Source organism: Oryctolagus cuniculus, chromosome 6 (assembly GCF_964237555.1).
Source record: "Oryctolagus cuniculus chromosome 6, mOryCun1.1, whole genome shotgun sequence".
NCBI classification, from domain to species: Eukaryota; Metazoa; Chordata; class Mammalia; order Lagomorpha; family Leporidae; genus Oryctolagus; species Oryctolagus cuniculus.
In genome coordinates this window covers 45971037-45992127 of record NC_091437.1, presented here as the reverse complement: position 1 = coordinate 45992127, position 21091 = coordinate 45971037, and the positions used below count along the sequence as shown (strand labels likewise).

The 21091-nt window shown below is 39.7% G+C and overlaps 1 protein-coding gene across 8 annotated transcripts in view; it reads left to right on the top strand.

The window, feature by feature from the left end:
- EBF1 (EBF transcription factor 1) overlaps window positions 1-21091 on the top strand; it is a 412032-nt gene that overhangs the window by 21530 nt on the left and 369411 nt on the right. For all 8 annotated transcript variants that reach the window (XM_008255335.4, XM_002710343.5, XM_002710344.5 and 5 more), the window contains exon 6: window positions 4525-4593. In XM_008255335.4, the coding sequence (XP_008253557.1) occupies window positions 4525-4593 (69 nt within the window). The remainder of the gene's footprint in view (window positions 1-4524; window positions 4594-21091) is intronic.

Below are 21091 nucleotides of genomic sequence, written 5' to 3'. Positions count from 1 at the left end.
CCAACTTTTTTAAAAACACAGCATTCCATATAAGAATGTATGTGTGTGTGCATATACACATATCCAGCTGCAATTTTTAAGAGATTTAATTATTTGAAAGGCAGAGTTACAGAGAGAGAGAGAGAACGAGCTTCCATCTGCTGGTTCACTCTCCAGATGGCTACAACTACTGGATTAGGCCAGGTTGAAGCCAGGATCCAGGAGCTTTTTTTTGGGTCTCCCACATGGATGCAGGGACCCAAGGACTTGGACTGTTCTTACTGCTATCACAGACACATTAGCTGGGAGCTGGCATGGAAATGGAGCAGCGGGGCCTTGAACCTTTGTCCATATGGGATGCCAGAACTACAGGCCATGGCTTAACCTGCTGCACCACAGCACTGGCCCCCATCTGCATATTTTATAGTGGGATCACACTAAAGGCACTGTTTTGTAGCCTCTGAGGTACACAACAGAAGCATGAGTGTCCTATTTTGGAAATACAAGTAACGACAATGTGATGCAGTAATGTCACCAAAAAACAGAAAACTTGCTGGCTATTTTGCACACCTTGCACAAACTTTTCTTTCTAAGTGTGAGTGATCCCCAGCCACTTTTTTTTTTAAGATTTATTTATTTGAAAGAGTTACACACAGAGAGGAGAGGCAGAGAGAAAGAGAAAAAGAGAGGTCTTCCATCCGCTGGTTCACTCCTCAATTGTCCATGAGGCTGGTGCCATGGCTCAATAGGCTAATCCTCTGCATGCCGCGCTGGCACCCCGGGTTCTAGTCCTGGTCGGGACACCGGATTCTGTCCTGGTTGCCCCTCTTCCAGGCCAGCTCTCTGCTATGGCCCCAGGAGTGCAGTGGAGGATGGCCCAAGTCCTTGGGCCCTGTACCTGCATGGGAGACCAGGAGAAGCACCTGGCTCCTGCCTTCGGATCAGCGCACCGGCCGTGGCGGCCATTGGAGGGTGAACCAGTGGCAAAAGGAAGACCTTTCTCTCTGTCTCTGTCTCTCTCTCACTGTCCACTCTGCCTGTCAAAAAAAAAAAAATAATAATAATAATAATTGGCCATGATGGCTGGAGCAGCACTGAAAGAAGCCATGAGCCAGGAGCTTCCTCCAGGCCCCCTACGTGGGTGAGGGGCCCAAGCACTTGAGCCATCTTCTACTGCTTTCCCAGGCCATAGCAGAGAGCTGAATCAGAAGTGGAACGGCCGGGTCTTGAACCAGTGCCCATATGGGATACCTGCACTGCAGGCTGGGGCTTGAAGCCACTATGCCACAGTGCCAGGTCCCTCCCCCTTTTTTTTCCTTCTCCATTCTCTGTTTTATTCCTGATCTATGCTTCCTTCTATGCTTTATTCTTTGCAGCTGCTTGTTTTTCTGGGCTTCTTGAGGTATAGCATAGAGATATGGTCAAATTAATCTGGCTGTGCTTAGGGGCATTTTTATTTCAAGGAGATGAAGGCTGTACTTAAGTCAAAGGACATATTTCAACTTAGTGTGGTGCTTATTGGGGTGCTGGTTGGTATATGTCGTGAGTACACTTTCTCCCATGAGCAACGCCTGTCACCCTCTTATTCTCTTGGGTTGTATTTTCCCTCCAGTACCTACCATTCATTCATGAAGTCATTCATTGATCCAATCAATGAATATTTGGGCTTTTCTATTCTAGCCCAGACCTTATGCTACCTATTAGGTAAGTTAAATGGACAATTTCTTCCCTTATGAAGCATATAGGTTAGAAGGGAGGATGAGTGGTAGGGAGGGTAGTAAAAATAGATACACAAATATACACATAACAATGTAATCTGCATTGTGTTCAGTGCTCTAAAAGGAGAGCCCCTCCAGAAGGAACCTAGTTTAATTTAAGGATGAGTGTCAGGGTGCCTCCCTCTGAGGAAGGAAGTCTGGGCTGGGTTCAGGAGGCTGACTGACTAGGGACAGACTAAAGGATGTAGAGAGGCCTGCCTGGGCCCGGGCCTGAGGTCTGACTGCATGTGGCCCAGTGCGGGGATTGACATTCAGCAGTGAGGCTGGAGGAAAGAAGCAAGAGGGTAGAAAGTGGGCTGGCATCATGTCCTGTCAAAGATTCATTCTAAGTGTGGTAGGAGGCCATGGAAAAGCTTGGGCAGTGAAGGGATGCAATCCCATGACGTTTCAGAAAGATCCCTTTGGCTGTTAGAGGTGCTGAGAGAGTGGAGGCAACAAGACCAGGTAGGAGACCACTGCAGGGATCCAGTTGAGAAATGAAAGTGGCGAGGATGAGGATGGTGGCACTGAGGAGGGAGAGAATCAGATAGGCTTGAAAAGCAGATCTTTTCTTTCTTTCTTTCTTGCTTTCTTGCTTTCTTTCAAAGAGTTACAGAGAGAGAGAGAGAGGAGAAACACAGAGATCTTCCATCTGCTGATTCACTCCCCATCCTCTGTTGCTTTCTCAAGTGCATTAGCAGGGAGCTGGATTAGAAGAAGAGCAGCTGGGACTTGAACTGGTGCCCATATGGGATGGTGGCACAGCAGATGGCGGCTTAACCTGCTATGCCACAGTGCCGCCCATCAAGGGGTAGATTCTTATCCACAGTTATCATCAAGCAAGTTGGAAGAGTCCCTGGAGGGTATTTTGTTCAGAAGGATTGTAGTGAGCACGTGCTTGCATTCCCTGCTTGGGCTTTGTCAATGGGCTGCTTTTGGAGACAAGTGGCCTCTGCAAAGCACAAGGCGTTTGTTCAGATTTGGAAAAGGTGGTGGCTGGAGGAAGGTCATGTTAATGATGCTAACCACAGAGCCCAGGCTTTGTATCTGTATTGCACTGAGTATGTAGGTGTTACAATTGCCCCCTTTTATAAATGAGGAAATTAAGATTCTATGAAGAACACCTTGAACAAAGTATCACAGAAGGGCTCTGATTCCAGAGCTTGTGTTCATAACCATTATTCTGCCCTGTCAAGCTGGTGAAATATAGGTGTAGGGGATCAGCATCCAAGGATGATGGAGTTTATTTTATAAACTAATTTTTTGCATGTGTTCTAATTACTTGTGCTTCCTGCTCCTTTGCTTCTTTTTCTGTCTCTTAGATATCAGGGTACTTTGGGCTTTCTATCCTTAGAGTGCTGGTAATAGCATAAGGTAGGCTCAGAGGAATGTGTTCCATCTGAACAGAAAGGCTGAGGGCTGTACAGTTGATGGGGTGGTTTTTAGCTGGGGCTTTTACAAAGGAGATATAATTTTTGAACATAAGAGAGACAAACAGACTTAGCACCAAGTTTGAAAGCTGATTCTCTTCTCAGAGATACAGTTACTGTGAGGAGAGAGACTTCCCAATTTTGGTGAAATATTGCCTATGCAAGAGTATTCTAGGTCCTGAAATAAAAGTGTTTGATTCTCTGCAGCAGCTCACTAAATTTAGGCTGTTTGATTCACTAAGTCTCTCTCTCTCTCTCTCTCTCTCTCTCTCTCTCTGTGTGTGTGTGTGTGTGTGTGTGTGTGTAAATGTGCATGTGTAAGAGGGGAAAGAATGTGTATATTCCTTGTGTACATGGTAAAGTATAACCCTTGGACAACCTCCTCACCTTCTTGACTGATAATACTGGTGCTTCAATGGTATGTCCCTCCAGGTGTGTGGCCAGGGGACACATATTTTTATTTACAAACAAGTCTCAGATGGGTAGTTTTCTGTTGATCATGGGTACTTTAGAGATCATGAATCTTTCATCCTCTAGAAGCATGTTAATTTTAAAAACCTGGCAGCCCGAGGGTCATAGCTGGGTGGTATTTTGGTGGCAGATGCTTTCTTTGCCTGCCTCTAGCTGTTCTCTCTCTGACCTAATACAGAACATTTACTGTCAGGGCTAGGCTAACCATTGGATCCACTGTCCAGAAACTCCCTGGAAACTGAAGTGGTGACAATGCAGGCCTTGAAAGCCAGAGGAATGTGAAACTTCACTTTTATCTTGCTTTGTTCTTATCTTAATTATTGTGCTTTACCTGTCTTCTCATAAAGACGGTTCAAAACAGAGTTTTAGGATTTTTGGAAAGGCTGTGGTTGAAGGAAATGCCACCCATAGAAGAGGATGGAGAAGGAAAAGGAATCCATGTAATACAGAATGACTGGAGGGAGAGAAATCACTCATGCCTTGTTATTGATGCGTTCCACACAATCAGTGTGTTCTGGAGGGAAGAGCGTTTGAGCCACCCACAACCCTGAGTGTTCTCATTGGGTAGATGTAATAATAAGGCACTTCTCAGTGAACTCTCCCTACCCAGGGAGCAGTGATGGGGAGACGTATCTTAAGGCTGTCAGCTTGGGCTGTTGCAGAGCCCCTCTCCTTCCTCCCTTCTTTGAGAAGGGAGAGGTTAAGCCTGGCCGTTAACCCATAGGTGACCCAAATAGAATTTTCTGTCCCAGGGATCCATTGATTGCCAGGTATGGCTTTGTGGTAATTCTAGCATTTGCAACTCAGCAATTTGAACCTTCTGTCTACTTAAATGATGATTTTACATTGTAATGGTTGTACTAAATCCTTTCGCTTTTGCTCCATAGCCGCTGTTGTGACAAGAAAAGCTGTGGCAACCGAAATGAGACACCCTCAGATCCAGTGATAATTGACAGGTAGGGACCACTCTTCTTTCACTGGATTCTTATTCCTCATTATAATGAAACACCTGCCTCGTGTCGCTCATGGGCGAGGGTTAGGAATGCATGTGGCTGAAATTTGACTGTTGGTCTTGACTTACGCTGCGCCGAGCAATTGCGATTCCTGGGAAAGCCATTTGGAATGTTCTTTGGAGGCTTGTTTCTTGGATTGCTCTGGTTTTGTGTCTGATTCATGCTCCTAAAGGAATATTTTTTTCATTGCTGACTTTCTGTGGCTCAATCCTCATGCTGTGCCAGGAAGCTTCAGAAATAAAATAATAATAGTTTTTGATTTATGAAATGTGGTTGGGTGCTTATAAATATTTAACTTTTATTTGAAAAATGTTTGAATCATTATCACTTTTAGCTACAGTAGTTTTGTTGGACATAATCCATCTACATTTTAAGGTTTTATTTATGCATAAAAGCAGTTTAAAGAGATCTGTGAACCAAGATTTTCCACTGTTATTTCCCGGGTTTGATTGCAGCTCATACTGTATTGTAAGTTGATTAATCTACCCTGCTTGTCTTAATTATTGTGTTTTTAAACAGATCCATATTACTAATCTGACATGACCAAGTAAATCACTGTAGAACAATAAATCTGTTTTAGTTGTTCGGTGCAATTTTGAATCAGTGTGTGCACACATTATGCAAAATCACATTCCAAATATTCATTTTACATTTTAATTATTGAAATTCATTGTATGGAAACTTGTATGATAAACCATTTGTTACATAGTATTACTCATTGAGAGTTAAATGGCCTGGAAGCTTTATAGATACTGTCAATTTGTCAGTTAGGCAAAGAGCTAACATACTCTACTTGCTGGAAAAAGATAAGACAAGACTGATCTCTCACTGAGGAAACCAACAGCCGAACAAAACCTCTTCTGGGGTTTTGGAAATAATGATTTTTGACAACAGCAACAACGACAACGATGAAGAAACAAGATATCTACTAATCATTTCAATTCTTCACCTTTTGGGGACTTGATTTATTATTTTTCAGTTCACAAGAGCAAAACCACGTTGTTTCATTTTGCTCCGTGGTAATTTATATTGAGATGGATTGTTGATTTTTGACATTTTTTTTAATGTAAACCCAATATTGATTGCTAGGAGTTTTGTTAAGGTTACATTTTATTAAGATACTTTAGTTAAGTATCTCTCACATATATTCACTAATTTTTTACTTGATATTAGTATTAATATAGTCCATTCAAAGTTAAGAGATGAGGCTAATGATGTTGTGTGCTGCCTATAGAATTGGGATAGCATATGTTTCTACAACAACAGATAGACCATCCATAGAATTGGATTTTCTGTGATGGAAGACAAAAGGCTTCAAACAAATAAGATCAGAAACAAATATATCCTTGAAGCTCTGTTTCATTTAAATATACCTCTTTAAAAAGCCATTTGTTATCTTAAACAAGTTTTTCTTACTCTTTTATTAAAAAGACAGTGTTCTGATAAAGGACTAGTCCAAATATTCCCTCAAACTTTGGAACTGTAAGCATTTCGTTCTGCCACACAGTTTCTTTTGGTTTAAATGATAGCAGGAACCTTACCTTACCACCCGCAATGAAAACACTGTTTTTTTTTTTTGCTTGTGACTGGGTTAAGCTTTTAAGTTCTTCGTTTGGTTTTAAGCTGTGACTCTGATATAGAAGGCTGATATGACTGTGGTTTGAATAACATTTGATTTTGACCTGTTCCTGTGGGTTGCGATGGCATAAGAAACTTGACTCAGCAGCACTGTAATTAGCCCGCCCGAGTTTTTGAAACAGGATTGTGTTACCTGGATTGCATTAATGTGGCTTCTATTGTTGCCGCCTTGCATCTGTCCCAGTAGGGTACTTAAAACCTTTTCTTGGCTGGGGTAGTTCAAACAATTTAGGCAAAAGAAGTACGCACTTTATGCTGTTGGTGGCTTTAGAGATATTACTCGTGACATTTATCCTGTTCATTTTTTTTCTTCTTTGGTTTGACAAAGTAGAAAACAGTGTGTAGCCAATCTTGCTTTCTTAAGATAGAGAGTACTTTAAGAAGGCCTGAAACATAGTGTATGTGCGCAAGTCCCAATATATGTTTATTTGCTAACTGTTTACACTGTCTCCATAAACTGTCTTTTCATGCAGTGATGCAGTGGATATGCAAAACCCCATTTAGCTACTTTTATTTGCATCTAAATTTTCAGAATTTATTTGTCCTTCAGTCTGTCAAAGGTTTTCAGAGCTGCAGTCTTGTCTGCTGATATGTGAAACTTCCATTTTTAACAAGAGAATAACAACAAGAAAAGAACTTATGCAAGAAAGGGCAAAATAGAAAAGATTTTTCAATTTCATAAAATTGCTACAAAGGAAAAAATGATGGCAACCGTGTTTGAGTTTCATAGTTTCCAATTTGATTCTTTATTACCAATTGCATAATATCTGTGTTACGTGCTTAAGGTTTGATTTGTTTTCAGATTTATGGATTTGAATCCATGAATATTTTGTAAACATAGGCTACAGGGTCTACATTCAGTAACAATAGTAACTCTTTTTATGTGATACATATTATGTGTAATTCTAGAGCTGAGAGTATAGACAATTGTTGGCAATAGGATTTAGCATAGTTGTAACACACAGCCACCTTTTGAGCACCAATAATTTTTAGCTCTCTTTGCTTGTCCTTCGGAATTTGGAAGAACACTGCTATTTTTATCAGTCAAAAGACTTTTAGCAGTGGTTATTCAGGAAAACTATTTATAGGATAGATAGAAGAAGCTTTCTGGTCATACAGCAATGGTGCAGGGCAAGCTATTTCTGTGTTAAACTTTGGCTGTATTATTTGCTGCCAGTGATTTGGGGACATCAGTTTGGCAAATTCTATCAAAAAGTGGAATTAACAAAATCAGAAGTTGTGTACTGTGATTTACAAAATGGGTTTCTACTTCATTCTAATGGCATGCAACAATATAAGAAAAATATGACCCACATTCTTTCTACAATCATGTCAATTTGTCAAGTCACTTCAAAAAGTTTATAGGAAAATTGCTGTAAATGTAGGAAATGTGCATCTGGAGTTGACTGCCAGGTTAAATTTCTTCTGATGCCAAATAGCCGGATTATGAGGCACAAAACCCAGCCCGTGCCCAACGATCCAGATATTTGGGCTATGTAGACATGGGAAAAGTCAAATGTATTAGGTTTAATAGCTGATGACCAGGAACTAATAACAGCAAATTTCATTACCACTGAGGTAAGGGCTATGTGTGATTATTATTGTTTAAGTAAAAAGCAAAAGATGACTTCTAGTTATTGAATTAAGGGGGAGATTGATTTAACATATTCATGCAGTAACTCATATTTGAATTTAAAAGGTTTGCAATAAAAGTCGTGTTTAGAAATTGAATAAATTGTAGTTTTATTACTACATTGGATATCCTTGTGTCCTAACCTTTTTCCTGGGAGTTATCTTAGTTCAATAAATAAAACCTCATTAGACTATTCCCATTTCAACGAGTTTATTAAATTTTGCAGGAGTAATTAGCATAAGCTGTGCTAATTTTTCTGGAAGACTAATGAGGGAGGTTCTTAATTAGGTTTACTTTGTAAGAATCAGAAAAGATGATAATGACAAAAGTCACATAGGGTAGTCTGTATTGGGAACCCAGTTTTTCTGAATCTATAAAAAAAGCCTTCCATTTTCTAAATGGAAACTTCTTCATAAATGTTTGGACTGAATATATTAAGTGTACAGACTGTTAATTCCTTATCTATGTAGGATTACCATCCATGCTTGATTTCCTTCACGAAACTCTTTATTTTCCTAAACTATCTTTGAGCAGTTACAGACAGTTTTACAAAAGCATTTCTTTCTCCAAATTACACTACAGGGTTCCTTGCACAGAGAGCCCTGAGTATCCAGCTATATTTCTGGTTCCTTCTTCTACTAGGACAGGATAGAGAGCAGCTCAATGTTTCTCTATTTGTTTTTACAATTTAGGATCAGTGTGGCCAGTGAAATTGAGACTACTCAGTAAGGGGAGATAGGAAGACCCCAATTCTTCATTTCCTAGTACTGTGGATGCTTAGGTGTTAACAAATGGATTTTTAAAAAAATGGATAGGAATAATAAAGGCTGAAATTCCTTCTCAAATTATGTTCTCCTATCTGGTGTGAATTTAGATCTAGTCCTTTCAGGAAATAGCCCGGTTCAAGTAACCTGAAAGCTTTTGGATTTTCAAAGTCAGTATTTAAAACATGACTTTTTAGAGCCTTTTAACTAGTATACCTCTAATGATTTTGGGTTTACTCACTCATGACTTGAACAGATTTGCCATGTCTTTCTTTTCCGTTTATAAGAATCCCTGTATCCATGTTTATAGTTACTGGATATAGGCCTCAACATGTGATGTTAAAAAAATACAGAGTTTTTTTAAACATGAAACACCCAGTCTGTTTGGAATTACTTTAGACTGTACTTACCCAAGGGTCTCCTAAAGAGAGAGAAAAAGAGTTTATGCAAATATCTATTTTTTCAGAATCGTCCAAAGACCTTTCCCATCTAGATCACTTTATTTTACATAACACTAATTTTTTTTTCATGGTTATTGCTGAAATAGAATGTTCAATCATGAAAATATTAGAATACTCATTGTACCTGTTGATTTCACATGATGCACATGTGTGATCTGAACAAACTTAACCATGTTTGGGTTGTTCAGGGAAGCAATCGTACTGAAATTCAGTCTTCATCTAAGATGTATAAATGTTGTATGAAGATTTTTCAGAAAATTGCAGTGTTGTCTTATCACCAAACTAATTTTATTGATTACATTGATCTTGATGTATTTCAAAAGTTCGTGGTAAAATAGAATTAAAAGATAGTGTACATTCCATTAACTTTTTGAAGAGCTGGAATATCTGCATATATGCATCTATCTGTATAATGGTAAAAATTTAGGATTAGGATACAAATAGGAGTGTTGGGTGGGATAGGATGCATAGTCCCTTAACATTGTAAAGGCATTTTGAACCCTCAGCAATGAATGATTTGACTTTCTTTTATCATCATAGGTAAATCCCAAAATTCATTACATTTTTTTCACTTTTGTCTTCCATAAAAATAAATTCATCAGCCAACATGAACATAAAGATATATTTTTATTAATATTGCAAATGAGGCTTTTAGTCAGAGTCCCATGTCTTCACTTCGTTGTCCTTTCAACTCTTTTTATTCTTTTGGTCTTCATCTAGTTTTAGAAGGACTAACCACCAAACATAATCATGCCACACAAAGAACCAGAAATGTAAATGTGTTTCTCTGAGCTCTGATAAACCTTTTATACTACCTGATTTCCTAACCTTGAATGCTCGGTTAAAATAAAAGGAAGAGGAATTCACTCTTTAAAATTGCCCCAGGCAAGATAATTGCAGTCCTTTTGGTTGGTTTGAGAGATTGCATTTTTCAAAAGTGAAAAGGCAGCATTGACACCAGGGCATGAATTTACAGTTATTTGTTAACCCTAGTGTGTTTAAACATTTGTTTTCTCAGTGGGAATTCGTATGTGATTATTAGCGATAAGACTTATGTGAGTATCATTCTAAATTTTATCACATATCGGATAATACCATTCTGAATAGGAGATGAGCCTTGTACATTTGTGTGCAGTTTGCTACTGTGATAAGAAAATAACTAATACAATAAGCTAATAGCAGGCTATATTCCATTTGCTATCAGCTATTCCCAAATACACAACCAGGATACATTAAAATGCATTTCAAATATGCTGACAATATATCATAATGCAAAGTACTTTTACATGGTATGGTACTACTGTAGACACTGTATAATGAACAACAGTGGTTTTCCTGTAAAGGAAATAATGGCACCAACTTCCAAGAAATGTATTTAGTGAAGCTTCAGAGAATCAGCAGTGTGTGTGTGTGTGTGTGTGTGTGTATGCCGCATGGCCTGGCTGTCAGCTTATGGTGTGGGTTTTTAACCCATGTCATCATAACTTTGCTTTTGTAACGGATCTGGGAAAATACAGAGAAGCAGTACAGAGTCCCCTGTGTGTCATGTTAGCAACTTTGCGAATCAGTTGTGATGAGAATATATCACTATATTAAATGTGCTTTTACTTTTCTAAAATAAGGTGCTTAAAATGGGAGGAAAAAAAAAAAAACCCAAATCTAACTCTCCCAAGCACTATTCTCCATTGATAAATTCCTCTTATTTTCCTTCAGTAACAGCACCAGACCAAACTCTCCAATACAGATTGACCAGATTCTAAAAACTACACTTACAGGTTCTGGAATAACGAGGTGATATTTTGGTGATTTTAACTTACATGAGATGTTATCTTCCTACCCTTCTCCCATCCTATTCCTCTCTTTACAAACTGTGTAACTATCTACTGTCCAGGACAATGTAAAAGTGATCTCAGTATTCCTGTTGCAATGAATGAAATATGGTGAAAAGTACAGGTTTGTCTTTGGCTGCTTGCTGCCTTTAAAGGTGTGGGTAGATGCGGATAAATCTCCTTTGCAAACTATTTCTCCAGTTACCAGCCTTTGTCCACAAGCAGATGAAGGCTTTAACATTACAGTACTTATTATAATAGAATTTTAATTACCCTAATCCCGCTGAAGTGTGAAGCTGAATGAATGTGTGTGTGTGTGTGTGTGTGTGTGTTTTCTTCATGGGGAGGGTAGTCAAGCCAAAAAAAAAGAGCCTCTGTTGTATTTTCCTTGGGGTGGGGGGAGGATGTCACATGTTATATGACGCAAACTTAGTGAAGCTGATTGTGGGGGGAGACCATGTTATTGGTGTTTCATTCATGTAAAGTGCACCCCGCTTTCAGTGAGGACAGAGTGGTCTTCTGTGTGCTTTGGGAATTTTTGTTTTGGGAGGTGAAGTGCTCGGCTCCAGTTCCAAACAAGCCCCAACCCTACTTGTAATGACTTAACTAGACAAGCTGGCAAATTCTATAGCTAGATCCCACACAATAACCTCTAAAATGGCCCTCAGTAACTATACCGTCCTGCTAACTGTTTGAGGCATAATAGTTTTGTAATATAATATAGAGTGGTAGTGTTAGCCAACACATCTTTAATAAGATATTGTTCGCGCCTTTGCCATATGCTCCAGCGCTGCCTCTCACTCGGTGGGCCTTTTGATTCCTCGCAATAAGATTATTTCAAATACTCTAATCCTGAATCATTGACATGAATACAAAAGCCTAGTGACATCTAATAGATGCCTCTTAGCTTTGCTTTTCCTCTTGTTCCTTTCGTTTTTCTTCTCTTTTTACCTGACAAAAAGCTTATAGACACTTGGGCTCTGTCTCTCAGTAGCAGCATGGGGGGCTCCTCATGAAATATAAAGGAGGAAAAAGGACTGACAGAGGCCCGATAAGCTACAGAGTGAAGGGCCATAGATTAAAAGTAAATGCCAGTAAATCCTACCCGGTACACTCACTTGTTCTTTTATTGTTTTCTTTAACACTTTCAGTGCCACGGCAGGGGAAAAGAGAAAACCATCATCAAACTGCACAGGAGTGTTTGAAATGTGGACATGGTCACTATGTGTATTTTAGAGGACTTTGACAAGGTTCTTAAATTTTGATTCATGTTAAGGTTGTGGTGGTTTAAAAAATGTTCCTTTTAATCAATATCAAGAATCTCTCAAGAACGTTTTTGCTCATTTTATGCTCAATTGACCAAATATTGATACACTTTGGGGTGGGAGGGCTGGGAAGAGTCCTTCTGTAGAGTGGGAACACGGAGGGTCAGGACCCAACATTTTCCAGGCTTTAGTAACTTCCTTTCCTTTTTAAATCAATGAATTGAAAGTTGTCAGAGTGAAGTGTGCAGATATTTTGCTTTATGATAGACACTTCTTTCTCTGTTAGGACTGTGAAGACCCTGTCTCAGCTGTTTGGAACACACTGGTTTAGCTTCTGATGGTGCACACCAAGGAGTTGGGTACATGGTTGGATATGTTTCTGATGGTCTTAAGTTGTTCCCCTCTCTACCTTCTCAAAATGCTATGATATGACTGAAGCTCTTGTATATTCCATTTGAAGATCAGATATCATGTTACTTGCAGTTTGTTTATTACCATTTGATGAACTATTAGAACTCCCCCTGCCCCATTGTTAAAATGCTTCCCATTCAGTAGTATTAGTGATATCATAGTGTATCATTTTAAAAATTATTTATTTGAGAGGCAGAGAGAGAGAGCGAGTGAGCAATCACTAGCTCTCATTCATTGGCCCACTCACAAAAGCCTGCAAAGGCCAGAGCTGGGCTGAACTGAGGCTGGGAGCCAGGAACTCAATCCAAAGGTGGGTTTCCAATCCAGGTACTATGATCTGTGATGTGCCCAATTCCTTAAAATTTCATTTAAAAAACATTTGAAAAATTTCATTTCTTAAAAATGTATTTGAAAGGCAGAGGGGCAGAGACAGACAGGAAGAGATCTGCCATCCTCTGATGTACTCCTCAGATGTCTGCAGTAGTTGGGGCTGGGCCAGGCTGCAGCAGGAAGCTAGTAACTCTATCCAGGTCTCCCACATGGATAGTAGGGCTGAACTAATTGAACTGTCATCACTGGCTCCCAGAGTTTGCATTGCAGGAAGTGGAATCAGAAGCAGAGGTGGGACTTGAACCCATGCCCTCCAGTGTGTGATGTGGGCATTTCAAGTAGCATCTTAATTCTGTACCAAATGTTTATCCCTTAAAATATCATTTTAAAATTGATTTTGGATGCATTATTAATTCCCTCACAAAAATGGAAAGTTTATTTGAAGAATTCTGGGCCTGCATCAGGTTTGGTTGCACACACACATACACACACTCACAGGGTCATCACAAAGACTTAAAGAAGAAAAGTGAGCGGTCTCTTTACTAGTTATTATCACATTCTTTAGAGTACAAAGTTAGTTAAGCCTTCACCTAGTTATCCTTAAAATGATTGCCAATGGTATGGAAAGCCAAGGTTTCTCTACAGAATCTTGGCTTTTTAAAAACAGCTGCTTCTGCCTCTTTTAGCTGCCTTTCAAATAAATAAATAAATCTTTAACAATAAATAAAAAACAAAAACAGCTTTATTTATTTATTTATTTGAAGGGCAGAGTGCTGGAGAGAATGGTGGTTTGGTGGGCTTAGGAGAGACAGAAAGAAATAGAGAAGGAGAGAGAGAGAGCAAGAGAAAGAAAGAGGAAAGAAGGAAGGAAGAAAAAGAAAGAAAAGAGAAACAAACAAGGAAAGAAAGAGAAGGAAAGAAAAAAGGAAGGAAGGGAAACAAAGAAGGGAGGAAGGAAGGAAGGAAGGAAGGAAGAGGGAAAGAAAGAAAGACGTTCTATCCATTGGTTACTTCTGAAAATGCCTGCAACAACTGGGTCTGGTTCAGACCAAAACCAGGAACCAGGAACTCCGTCTTGGTCTCTCATTGTGGGTGGCAGGAATTCGATGCCATCTGCTGCCTCCCCAGCTGCAATAGCAGCAAGCGGCATCAGAATTGGAGCATCCAGGACTGCAAGTGGCACTCTGATATGGGATATGTAACCTGCTGGGCCACAGTGCTGACCTTTCTTGATATTTTCTTAAAGCCAGTTTGTAACCTTAGCTGTATCGTATATACCTCAGAGCATCTTAAAAACACAGCCCTTCTTCCAGTGGCTGTAGGTGGGGAGTGCCCTGTCCTGTCCAAACCTGGCCTAGGAACCTCTTACAGCGAAACCAGCAAAATCTCTGACTACTGTGAGTTGGGCAGTAATTTACATTTGAATGGTACTTGCAAAATTTTCAGGTACTTTAAGGTGTAATAGTTCAGAAAATTCTCACAGAAATGTCAGAGCACAAATCGATTCCATTTGACAGATCTCTAAACTGAGGCACACAGCTCCAGGGACTATTAGTAACAAGACAAGTGATTAGGAACTCCCCTCTCAGATCTCAGCCTGATTTTTTTTCTCCATACTTTATTGCCCAGTAAAGAAATACTCTTTTCTGTAGATCACAGCATTTATTTATTTATTTATTTTTTTACTACAACTAATTCTAAACCTGTTTTCTCAGTTGATGTTGCACTTCACTTTTCAGATTAAAAAAATGACATATCAATTATTGTGCCCATTGCTGGAGCAAAGGTGGAGTTCTTGGGTTCTCATTTAATGTGATGAGTGTACTGCTGTGTACACTCATTATTATGCATTTCATTAGGAATAAACAGGTATTACTTCAGAGAGAAATCTGGGATAAAGCATTGTACGACAGAAAAGGCATAGATTTTGGAGTCTGCTGGTGAGGATTATGATCTTTCACTGAAAATTGTCCTTACCTGAGCAAAATGGGGAAAGTCAGTTCTATCTGGAAGAGTTGTGACAGTTAAAATACGTTGCAGTGGAGGATGGCCCACGTGCTTGGGCCCTGCACCTGCATGGGAGACCAGGAGGAAGCATCTGGCTCCTGGTTTCGGATCGGCGCAGCGCGTCGTCCATAGCAACCATTTGGGGGTGAACCAATGGAAAAGGAAAGACCTTTCTCTCTGTCTCTTTCTCTCTCCCTAACTCTGCCAGTCCAAAAAAAGAAAAAATAAAAAAATATGTTGCACTGAAGTTGACACCTATCAGCTGCTTACAATCAGGTAGTTCTTGGAATTTGACCATAATATATTCCATGTGGATTGTAATTCCTTTTCATTTTTAAGATTTCTTTATATTTGAAAGGCAGAGTTACAGAGAGACAGAAGCAGAGGCAGAGAGAGAGAGAGAGAGAGACATCTTCCATCCACTGGTCCGCTCCCAGAATGGCCTCAATGGCTGGAGCTGGGCCGATCTGAAGTCAGGAGCCTGGAGCTTCCTCTGGGTCTCCCATGTGGGTGCAGTGGCTCAAGGACCTGGGGCATCTTCTACTGCTTTCCAGGCCACAGCAGAGAGCTGGATCGGAAGTGGAGCAGCGGGACTTGAACCAGTACCCATATAGAATGCTGGCACTGCAGGTGGCGGCTGTACCCGCTGTACCCAGCCCCGGACTGTAATTCTTATTGTGATCATTTCTATGGGGCTTTAAATTTTTTTTAAGATTTATGTATTTATGTTGAAAGTTATAATTACAGAGAGAGAGAGAGAGAGAGAGAGAGAGAGAGAGAGAGATCTTCCATTCAGTTTCACTGCCCAGATGGCTTCAATGGCCAGCACTGGGCCAAGCTGAAGCTAGGAATCAGGAGCTTAATCTGGGTCTCCCATGTGGGTGGCAGGGTTCCAAACACTTAGGCCATCCTCCACTGCTTTCCCAGGTGCATTAGCAGGGAGTAATATCAGAAATAGAGCAGCTGGGACTTGAACCGTTACCCATATGGAATGGCGACATAGCTTTACCTGCTATGCTGCAACACTGGGCCTAGAACTTTCTTATAAGCACCCTTACTTTAAGTTAATCATGGTGACAAGCTTTTTGGATGAGGATTCACTTACATTTTTCTTGCCACAAATATTTATTGAGCCTCTGTTATGTACTATGCACTATTTTCAGGATTGGGGATACAACAGTGAAAAAGACAAATGTAGTTATGGCTCCTAGCCACATTGAGCTCTCTCAGTGTCTCAGATTTGATGAGAGAAAGAAAGAGAGAGAGAGAAAGAGAAAGAGAATTAGTTGGAATGGTAATATTAATGTAAACAAAATAAAAAAGAAGGATGCTATTTTAAAGTAGAATCATGACACAGAGGAAATTATCCACAGGTTGAAGCTGCCTAATAGCTTGCAGCCAGTGGTTTTGAATTTGGGCAAACTCTGTGGCTTTATTGTGTTCCTATGAGGCAGTCCACCCGCTGGTTCAGACTGCAAGCTGTGGAGTTAGACCACCTCGAATCCAAACCCAGCTCTGCCAGTGCTATGGGACTGCGGGCAGTTTAACTTCCTAAACCTATGTTTCTTCATCTGTAAAATGAGGATAAGAGTAGTTGTTGCTAATTTATAGGATTGTGCTGAGGAATAAGTAGGTAATTTATGGAGATGACTTAGCACAATGCTTGGCATCTGCATAGTTAAGGCAAGGTGACTTATTTTTTAAAATAAGTGCTGAGATGAAGATATCTCTAAAAGCCTTCCCAGCTATAAGATTCTAATTTTAGTTCCTGGTGATCTTGCTGAGCACAGTGAGGCAGATGAGCTCTTTAGGGGGCAGACTGCAAGCCCAAGAGGACAATGACAGCTTGTATTGGTTGCCACCATAGCCCCGACACTCATTAGAGTGCCTTGCTAGTATGTGTGTGTATAGTAGGTGCTTAGAGAATGCTTTTTGTGAAATGAAAGAATAAATAAAAGGAGCTTGAAAGTGGTTGTTGAATCTGGTAGACATTTCTTGGCCTAAAGACAGGCTTGTTATAACCACACAACAAAGTGAACCGGCACTGCCATCAAAGAATGATGAGAAACAGAAAATGTAAGATAAAATATTAAATTTGTTACACTTAAAAATGTTAATCTTCACGCGATTACCATGCAAATCTCCTCATTGCTAACTGTTTAATTGGTCAAATAAATCACGGGGCAGACAAGTAAGTGAAAAACCCTGCTGTTGACATTCTAACAGAACACATTTTCTAGAATATATTCTGTTAACTAGAAAGTCTATTACACACACAAACATGAATTAAATAAAATAACACATACGTGTTGCATCTTTTACAAGCTAGCATATTTTAGAGGGTTTTGGGAAAGCTTTTTTTTTTTTAACCTGCTTGGTGATTTCTCATCCTTGTGTCAAATGTGAAACTGACTAGTGAGAGGATATTCGTGTTTAACAAATGCTTTTGTTTTCTGTAATGTTAGAAGACTGAAGAATTCATCTTTTTTTTTTTTTTTTGTGGACAGTTATAGTATTGACTTGCTACTCTGGTGATTGAAGGGTTAATGAATATTTTTTCTCACTCTGTCTCTCTGTTTCTCTCCTCCTTTCCCCCTCCCAGATCCTCCTGCCTCCCACCCCCAATCCCATCATGTGCCTGGTTGACTCTGAAAGAAGGGGCTTGAAGTTGCCCACAGGGCATCCCGTTTCCCAGCCTTCTCCAAGGCCACCTGGGCAGACGGGAGCTTGCCTTCTGTCCTTAGGACACAAAATCCAATCAGGCGCCAGGGTTGCCAGTCTCTCTGACCTGGGAGGTGGGAAGAGGGTGGAGAAGCAGGAACTGCTCACATTTGATAGGCTGCATCTTTGTGGCTTTAGGGGGCTCCTGTGTCTACTGCAGGAAGGAAGTTCTCCCTCATTTTCAAGATAAGGTGTCATTCATGAGAGCAATGTGCTGAACTAATCAGGTTAATTGAGAGGCCTTGGATCTCCTTATTGAGCCCATCTCTTCTTCCTGCCACAGACAGTGCAGACAGGCAGCTTATACAGAATTCAGTTTTTCCCCAAAGCTCGTGAAATCTGTAGGCAGCCAGAGAACGTAGCCTCAGCCGAATGTCATTCAGGCAATTTGAACACGAGTTCTTAACGTACAACATCGTAGCATTAAAAAATAATAAAATAACAAGTTCTTGAGATTGAAACATGAGGACCTTCGGATGTCTGAAATTGTCTTTGTATTTTTTTTTTTTTTCAATCTTACAATGATCTCAGTACTTCAGATCAGCCTGCCGACTGTTAGAGATTCCTCCCCGGCTACTTTGTTTAAGATTGAAACTTTAACAACAACAATAAAAAACCTAAGTGTGGTGTGTCATCAGTGACAAGTAGCTTCTCCAGCCACGTTTCGATCCTTTTGCTTCTGAGCAGGACACCAGGGCTGTCGCCCTGACTAATCGCATCCCAGGCCTCCCTCTGGAGCAGCCCGGTGCAGAGGGAAGCGGAGCTATTCGACTGCGTCTCACAGAGGGCGGGGCTCCTCCTCCCCCTTGCCCACTCAGAATGATTTGTCATAGTTTAATTTTAAACACTATCACTGACTATTCTTTCTTTCTACCCAACGTCTTTGCCTCTTTTTCTGGGAAGTTCCAGGAATGACTTTAATTATCAACACAATCAAATTCTCGTTCCTGCCTCTGTGAAAGTGTGTAGTCGTAGATTGCAGGGATTATTTTCTTTAGCACTTGGGGATAGAGAAACCGGTTGTTTCAAAATGAGAACCAGCTGCTTCCACAGAGCCCTCATTTAATGGGGAGCCACTTTGTACACAAAGCCTTCACTCAGGTCAGTCATTACGGCAAACCCCAAATCAGCAGTGTTTGGTCTATCACCCCTTATTAAATGTCGAGCAAGGAGTGATTTAGCCGATATGATATAATAATAATAATTTAAAATACACAACACACCCTGCATCTTTAATTTAGCCTCAGCTAAACATTCAGGTTTGGAAAGAACATTTCTCAAACTTCTTCCTAGGGTAATTATAATCATAGATCTAGTTTACCACTGCTCTCCTAGATGGCTGAGGGGTGTGTGTGTGTGTGTGTGTGTAGCTTTAACCCTCTCTAAATCTAGAAAATAAAATTAAGCTCATCTTTCAGCATAATCTTTTATCTGACAAGCACAATAGATAGATGAAAGGTAGATAGCCAAGTTGTGGGTCCCATTAATAGAACCAATTGGAGGACAGGGATAACTGCTATTATCAAACATCTTTTACGCCATCCTGTAAAATAAGACCAAGGGTGATACACCATATATATTTTGCTGTCCTTCTAGCTCATAGAAATTGGTTTGTTGTCATGCCCTGTTAATCTCTAGCAGCACCAAATTCAATTTGAAATGAGGAGAATACTTTCACTATTTGTACAAAATACTTTTGAAGCATGCAAAGAAAGAAAGAAAAGCATAAAAGACACATAAAACCACATTAGATATTCAGTTCTGAGAATGATTTGTATTTAGAGCCCAGGTTGCATTTTTATACGATAAATGGATTTGGGGGATGCAGCATTTACTAAATTAGAGGCTGATGGATAAATAAGGCAGCTTCACACAGAGTTTAAAAAATCTAGCTTAACCAAATTTTATCTTACAAAGATAAGAAAATACTTTGCATTACTAGTAAAATACATGATTTTAAAAAATCATAACATGTTTTTGGACATTGATGTAAGATTTGGAAATTTATTCCTAGAGGGAGTTTGATCACTAACCTGAGTACTGGTGTATGTGCTTTTAATTGTTTTTATTTTTAGGATTTCCATATTGAAATACACTTTGGGTGAAATCTTACCCAATAATTTTTGTTTACCAACTGTTGTATGTAATGTCTCTTTAGTTCAAACTGCAATTCTACTGTATATTTCCTATACCTGTATTTTTTAAAAATTCTGTGGATTTTTTTAATATAAAAAACAAATAACTGTTATATTTCCAGTCACTCAAATTTGAACTGAATTTTACTTCCTGTTTCAAAGGTCAAGGCAGGCTGACCTCAACAGCAGTGTGGAGGCTGCTGAATTATTCATATCATTGACTTTGTGTCAGCTTCCACATTTGTGGAGAGGGATGTTTTATTCATTTATCTCATTTAGGGTTCTTCTCTGCACCTGTTTCTACCATTAAGTACCCTGTAATTTGCATTTGATGCTAATTTAGTTTCATATCAGCCTGGTCCCCCCTTGTTAATTTAATTTTCTAAGACCCTTTTCATTACAGTAGAACTGTTTTCCCCTTTAAAGCAAACATCTATACAAGTAATTGTATAAACTGCCTTTTAAATAATATCTTTTAGAAGATTCCATCGTTTAATTCCTTAATTCCTACAATTAGCCATGGTTTGATTAATGTTTCAAAGGGTTAAATTAAAATGCAGAATTACTCAAATGCATACTTGAATAATTTCTTATATACCACAGTGTTAGCATTGTGCTCTTCCGATAATTCTCAGAACAGTATGTCTTAACAGCAGTAATTTTCTTTATTTAGGGTGCTATTTAGTTTACTAATAGTAGTTTATTTCAAATCACTGTGCTCTCAACATTACCTGTGAAATGTTGGTGTTTTTTTAATATCAAATTGCTGATAGGCAGTGGCTTAAACATGTTTCTGCAACATTAATCATGACATACCCAAAATAATCAGGGCAGATTTAGGTCTGATTCCTTGATATCTCCTGAAAGTGTGGTATAATAAATTTCAGGAAACTGTTACATTATACGTTTGTTTCTCTTCTTACCAATTCTTTTACTTCTGTCTGCTGCTTAGAATAGATTGCCTGGGAATTTGTCAGCTTCCCAGAAACGGTTGTAGTGAGCTTTCTTTCTCTCTGTGGGTACCCACTGGGCTAGAGTTGCTACCTGGATAATTGTGGAAATGAGGAGCAAGTTGTTTGAGGGGACCTGATTGAAATGGTGGGACCTTGTAGGAGTGGCCTTGTCCCTGGAAGATCTGCTAGGGATTTGGCGGTCATGAGAACTAGCCACTCATATAAACCATGTATGCAGCCTCTGCGATCACTGGGAAAATAATTCTCCCTTAGTCCTTTCCCTGGAACTGTTTA